Genomic DNA, 6759 nt, shown 5'->3' on the forward strand with positions numbered 1-6759 from the left:
TTAGTTTTAGGTGTGAAACAAATGCCGGCAACATTGGAGCTGTGAGGCGAGTATACACACACACACACACACACACACACACACACACACACACACACAGGTTTCGTAACAATAGGGATGAGAATGTGCCAGAGGTGGGACGACCTTTCGTCTGCAGTCACAACAACACGTCACTTCCTGTCAGCTGCTGTAAGCTGCTGATCTCTTTGTTGTTCTTTAAATCAGCTTCTGTTCCTCTGCGGACTCTGACCCGCCCCCATGGCCTCTGTGCTCATTTAAAATGAACGTGTGGTGACCCGAGACTGAGGTCAGCTTTATGTGAAAGCAGCTTGCAGAGTTATTAGCAGTGCGTATTTATCATTTATAGATGTTGCTGTTAATCTGAGAAATACTAAACACAAATCATTTATAGTTTTATTTTAACACCGATCTGTCCCCATAGATTAGCTGCATTCAGCCAATCGTACACAGCAGAGGTGTCCAACTGGCTGTGAGGAAGCGGAGCCTGCAACATTGTCGACCTCTGAGCTCGACCTCAACACTGATGATTTTAAAGCGACTGCGCAGGACGTCCAGAGTGACTGCAATCTCAGACAGATCAGCAAATGTCTGCAAATACCTGCAACCAATTTGAGTCAGTCTGCAACAGGAGACGCAGCTCACCTGTGTTCTGGTTGTAAGGTGCAGCTCCTGTTAAAGTGTTCCAGTTAAATCCTGCAGCACCACGTCACTATTTCTGTTTGACCTTTGAATTGTTGTTCCAAACCTGCGTGCTTCTGGCTGGACTCAGAATGTAAGGAGGTACATGTGTGTGTAATGTGACAACTTTTCCATTGTCACATTACAGCCACAAACATGAATCAATTTCATTGGAATTCCAGGTGAAAGACCAACACAAAGTGGTGCACACGTGAGAAGTGGAACAAAAATCATTCACGATTCCAAACATTTTTTACAAATAAATAACTGCAAAGTGGGGCACATAACATTTCTCTGTTAGCCAAAATTAGCATCCCTTTACTATGACTGTGAACTTCGGATACAACTTTATAACTAAACTAGCTAGTTAGCTAATTCTCCAGCTCTAATTAAGTTGCATTGTTAAAAAAAGCCATCAGCACATCAAAGAACCACCTTACCATTACCTACTGGATTTACAAGGCTCCTTTTCAGAGTCCTGCTATTAGCATTTTCTATTTTGGTTCATTTTAATTAGTGCTGTCAGCGTTAATCTCGTTAAAATGACATTAACGCCATAACTGTATTAACGCGGCAAACCTCCATTAATGAGCTGCCGCGGATCGCCCTGTGCGTGGGGCTGGATGGCGTCAACGTGCTAACGTGGGCAAACTCATTGATACTGTGCACATCAGATTAACGCTGACAGCACTAATTTTTATATAAATTGCTCATGCAGCTAACACTAGCAGGCTTGGCTGGAAAAATGTGTAATAAACTGAACTACTTCTCCACAAAGCAACAGCACCTGTCACTCAAATAGGCTAATGATGCAAACTTTAAACCTATAAACAGTCGAGCTATTAAAACAGGTTATAACCATGTTTATTTCTTCTGTAAAGGTTTAACAGTCTATGAGGTCTGACTCGCTGCTGGAGCCTCTGCTGGACGTCAGAAGAACTGCAGTGTTAGTGACATTTTTCATGTTTGACCCTTGAAGTGAATCCAGTTCATGAAAACAAATAAAACCTATATCGTGCTTTCACAGACTGACGGTACAGTTTCATGACGCAACTGTCTCCCCACAGAGACAGCAGGATGTCACCGAGGCGGTCTGATCCCCGGTCATGTCTCTGTGCTGAGCAGCTGCAGCTCTTTCCCAGAGCAGAGACCCTGTGGACAGACAGCCCCGTGTCCCTATTGTGTCAAGCTGTGTTTGAGCTGACGTGAAAAAGCACAGGGGCCAGCAGAGTGCCAGGTCAGTTTACCTCACACATCACCTCACAGCTCGCTCCAAGGACGAATCAAACCACTGACGAGCCTCGTTTCCAGGAGCACGGAAAGCTGAAATCCCATCCTCGGAGCTGCAGAACGTCAGCGTCGTCTCAGTGGGAATAAAAGCAGATTCCATCTTTATGAAGAGCCTCTTTAGAAAAAGCTTAAAACCCGACTTTTCCTCCACTCACACTGAACGAGGGAGCGTAAGAAGCTTAAATGCTCCATTCAGTCATTAAAATGTGACTGGAGAAGTGTCTGCACACCTGAACTTGTGACCCTGAACACTTTAAGGCTCACTTGTCTGTCCACCCACTGCAGGAACATAACCCCGACTGTCAGCATCAACCCCCCGGCCTGGCAGTCACCCCTGCAGCTCAGCTCAGATGTTCTGTTCTAAGATGACTTTCAATCAGCTGCTCTGCCGATCACAGATCATCACCATCAGACAAACCGAGTTCGTCCTCAGATAACCTCAGAAAACATGCTCAGCTCAGCCAGACTGAGAAAAAGCAGTAAAATCAGAGGGATAATTTCAGAATAAAAGCACCTCCTTACCTGGATTCCTCATCTCTGGCGATCAGCAGGGACATGTGATTGGAGACCGAGGCCGTCCTTAAGATCTCCACCGCCCTATCATGGAGCAGAATTGAGCAGTAAACATTACCAGCGTGTGATGGAAGATAAAGAGTCCATGTGTGAAACTCAAGGACATCTCTGCCTGGTGGAAACGTCCTCTGTGGACCTATTGGACAAATAGACTGCAGTACCACCGACAGCCACTAGATGCTGACAGCAACTGACTCGAGCCCAAAAGTCTTTGCTCCTACTTAAAAGTTCAAAAGAACTTTAGTATCCGTCGTGTGGCCGATGATTGATAGCTGTGATTGTCGTTCCATCTACGACTTTCGAGCCTCTGTTTAAAGAATGAAACTGATTTTTAAGTTTAACTGGAACTGTGATACTTGGTTATCATCAGTGTTTATGACGTTGGTGTCTCCAGCTAATAAAAACCATACTTCAGCGGGTAGTACCATCCAGTGTCAGTTTTGACCAGTAAGTTTCATCATCAACATTTTTTCTGATGAAAACAAGATGATAACAAAATAAAATCTAATCACAAGGACACAAACTGTGATGAATCAACAGTCTGTCAACGAATAAATATGAGATGAAAATATTCTGGAGAGACAAGATCCAATCAAAACTGATTCAGCTGAGCAGAAAGGCGGGACGAGTTTGGAAGTTATCCAATGAGAAGTAATCTCCTGGTGCGACGAGGTTAGACCTGCATTCAGACTTCAGTCGCCTGAATCAACTTTAGATTTAGTCAGCTATAATCAAAGTTTGCTCTCAGAATGAACACTCGGGCTGCAGTTTAAATTATCTGCAGTGTTTACATGTGAAGGTGAGGCTATTGTCTGTCATAGACAAAAATCAGGAACAGGAAACTGCTGCGTTTAGCGGTCGTGCTAAACATGACATAAAAAACACGAAATAGAAAACTTCCTGTTTTCCTTATTTCCTGCACATTAACTGCAGTTTCTCCCTTAAAAAACAGCAGGGAGTGTTTCTATAGGTCACCTGTTTAAATTGCACTAAGGCTTGTAGTTGCATCATTAGGGGTGTGGCCTCTTTGAGTGAAGGGTGGATGGTGACACAGGCGGCTGTAGCTGCTAGCTGTCTGCTAGCTTCACCTGAACTGGACCTCTGGACCGTGTTTGTGCTGTCGGAGCCTTTTTAATGACATCATGTGACCAATAATGGGGCTGCCGTGAGGTCACTGTATTAACAGCTTTGGTGCAGTACATGTTTATTTTGATGTTAGCAAGATTAGCAAGTATCTGTGTCTATGCTCCCATACACTAACTCAGGTTCAAAAGGGAGTTTTTCCTTCCCACTGTCTCCAAGTGCTTGCTAATAGGAGGTCATGTGATTGTTGGTGTTGCTTTCTCTGTATTATTGTCTTAATAAGTCTTATTTTTTAGTCTTAATTTCTTAATTTATAAACTAAAGAGCATTGAGGCGACTGTTGTTGTGATTTGTTGCTATATGAATAAAACTGAACTGAATTAGATAAAGTAGCTGATAATACTCCACCCTCTTGTCCAAATATGGTCATTTTTACTCAAAAATGCCAACATGTTGATGACCTTAAAGCAGATGTTGAGGCTGCAAAATTTCACGTGCAGCATTCACATAAAGTGTGATGGACACCAACACTCTGCAGTCCATGCAGCTTCACAATTCAAACAGTGCAAATAAACAAGTGATGCGAGACCGCCACGCTGCATTTTCTAAAATACCTCAACAGTGAGACTCACCTCTCATTGGTCACCCCTATCAGGCTGATGTTATTGACATCCAAAATCAGGTCACCTGACTTAAGCCGACCTGGAACAGAGAGTGACAGACAGACAGACGGAGAGAAGGCAAAGTGAGGGACGATAACAGTGTCTGTAGTAACCGATCCACAAAAAATACCAGAAGAATAGCTACCATCCAGAGCGGCCAGCCCACCAGCGATCACTCGCTTTATGTAGATACCAAACTCCTCTCCTGTCAGCTCTCTGTAGCCCCCAATTATTTTAACACCTGTGAACACACACAGATGAGCTCCAGTTAAAAAAGAGCCTGGCTTTCAGGCTGTACTGGCTCTTCATCTAGTTGTGACAGGCGATCGTAGCATTTTCAGATGCTGAGCTGCGGCTGAAGGAGGAGCGGTTAATAAGGACTCAGAGGTCAGTAAGGTCGAGGGAAAGATGCTCACCGAGTCCCTTCTTGCAGTCGCAGAACTCCAGTCTCTGTACGGCTCGGCTGATGCCGTGTGGGCCCATGATCGTCCTGGCAACAAGCAAAAACACAACAGATTTAAACACATATCAACATCCTCCCTCAGCCAAAGCCCCTCTCGCTCTGTTTCCTCAGAGCGCCGCTGCACAAAATAATCAAATCATCACAGGATTTTGGCATTGTCTCCCTCTCTCCCTCCCACCTCCACCCGGCTACGTCCAACCAATAAAATCTGTCGCATCCTAAACGACGAGGCGGTTGAACCATGTGGCGACCTGGATGTTTGGAGGCTCGGGCGAACACAAACAGTGATTAGAAATAATCAAAGGAACATTACGGAGCAGTTGTTTTGTGCTTCTGCTGAGAGATTTGTGGGTGAGAAGGTTTCAGATTAAAGCTGAAGAGACTCCGATGTGGTGAACATGATCCTGCTGTCTGCTGGTCGTTCTCAAGTCTCAGTTCAGAGTCAGCACAGAGTCAGTTTGAGCGGCAGTTTGAGTCACATGCTGGTGTCTGAGCGTTTCAAAGGTTCGTGTAGAGGCAGCAAAGCCTGTCACGGACAGACTGACATGAATACTCGAGGCTGGGCCCAGAGGCTTTTTTAAATCTTTGGGCTCTAAGCTCAGTTTGATGCCTCCCTCAAACGCCGACTAAAGACATCGAAACAGATGCTGTGTCAGTTTTATGGGAGTAGCAACAAGAGAGAGCTGATCCTTTAATTTGGGTTCACTTACACTCAAAATAATCATGCTGACCACTTCCAAAAATAGCAAATGAACGGTCACATGGTGCATCTGCTGTTTTGCTCTCTCTCTCTCTTTAGTGACACACATCTCTGCAGATGACACGTTTTTTCATACAGCGGTCATGCAAAGGATCCAGTTAGTTCTTTGTGTATTATATTGCCCCCTTGAGGACTGACAATAATCACTTCCACCTAAAAGTCTTCAGAGGTCTACTGGATTAAAACCAAGCACCAAATAAATTCTGCAACTTTACCTGGAAGGTCTTTTTTTTTTAGGTTAGGAAAGGTTAAGGATACTGTGCTTCTCTGTTTCATTTAAACTTAATTTACCAACCAGCTGCAAAGAGAAAGCTTTTCATACACATGTTGATTTAACAGTCATGTTTGCAGTTTACATGGTTAGGTGGATGGTTGGTTGGATAGTTGGATGATTAGGTGGATGGTTGGATGGTTAGTTGCATGGTTGGATGGTTAGGTGGATGGTTGGATGGTTGGGTGGTTACGTGGATGGTTGGTTGGATAGTTGAATGATTAGGTGGATGGTTGGTTGGTTAGTGTCATGGTTGGATGGTTAAGTGGATAGTTGGATGATTAGGTGGATGGTTGGTTGGATAGTTGCATGGTTGGATGCTAAGGTGGATGATTGGATGGTTGGTTGGATAGTTGGAGCTGCAAAGAGAAAGCTTTTCATACATATGTTGATTTAACAGTCATGTTTGCAGTTTAGATGGTTAGATGGATGTTTAGATGGTTGGTTAGTTGGATGGAAGGTTGGATGGTTAGGTGGATGGTTGGTTGGATAGTTGCATGGTTGGATGGTTGGATGGTTAGTTGGATGGCTGGTTGGCTAGATGGATGGTTGGATGGTTAGGTGGTTAGTTGGATGGTTGGTTGGATAGTTGCATGGTTGGATGGTTAGCGTAGGGTCATGTGTTAGTGGTGGGAACAGTCATATGGTTATTGTTCATGTGTCCGAACAGCAGAGGGGAAGAAACTGTTCTTATGGCGAGAGGTTCTGGTGCGAATGGACCGGAGCCTCCTGCCTGAGGGGAGCAGGTCAAACAGACTGTGTCCAGGGTGAGAAGGGTCAGCTGAGATCCGAGCTGCACGCCGCAGTGTCCTGGAGGTGTACAGGTCCTGCAGAGATGGGAGTCTGCAGCCAATCACCTTCTCAGCAGAGCGCACAACACGCTGCAGTCTCTGTTTGTCCCTGATAGTGGCTCCAGCGCCACGTGATGGAGGAGGTGAGGATGGACTCGATGAATTGC

At 44.8% G+C, this 6759-nt stretch overlaps 1 protein-coding gene across 2 annotated transcripts in view; it reads right to left on the bottom strand.

The window, feature by feature from the left end:
* stxbp4 (syntaxin binding protein 4) overlaps positions 1-6759 on the bottom strand; it is a 79921-nt gene that overhangs the window by 45120 nt on the left and 28042 nt on the right. For both annotated transcript variants that reach the window (XR_006052837.1, XM_005944778.3), the window contains exons 2-5: positions 4724-4797; positions 4453-4548; positions 4278-4347; positions 2512-2586 (exon numbers count right to left, since the gene is read on the bottom strand). Coding sequence is in view for 1 of the 2 variants with exons in the window: in XM_005944778.3 (XP_005944840.2) it covers positions 2512-2586; positions 4278-4347; positions 4453-4548; positions 4724-4797 (315 nt within the window). In the remaining variant the exon portion in view is untranslated. The remainder of the gene's footprint in view (positions 1-2511; positions 2587-4277; positions 4348-4452; positions 4549-4723; positions 4798-6759) is intronic.

The sequence above is a fragment of the Haplochromis burtoni genome, unplaced genomic scaffold (genome assembly GCF_018398535.1).
Source record: "Haplochromis burtoni strain Fernald_Lab_line unplaced genomic scaffold, NCSU_Asbu1 Contig_422, whole genome shotgun sequence".
Lineage (NCBI taxonomy): Eukaryota > Metazoa > Chordata > Actinopteri > Cichliformes > Cichlidae > Haplochromis > Haplochromis burtoni.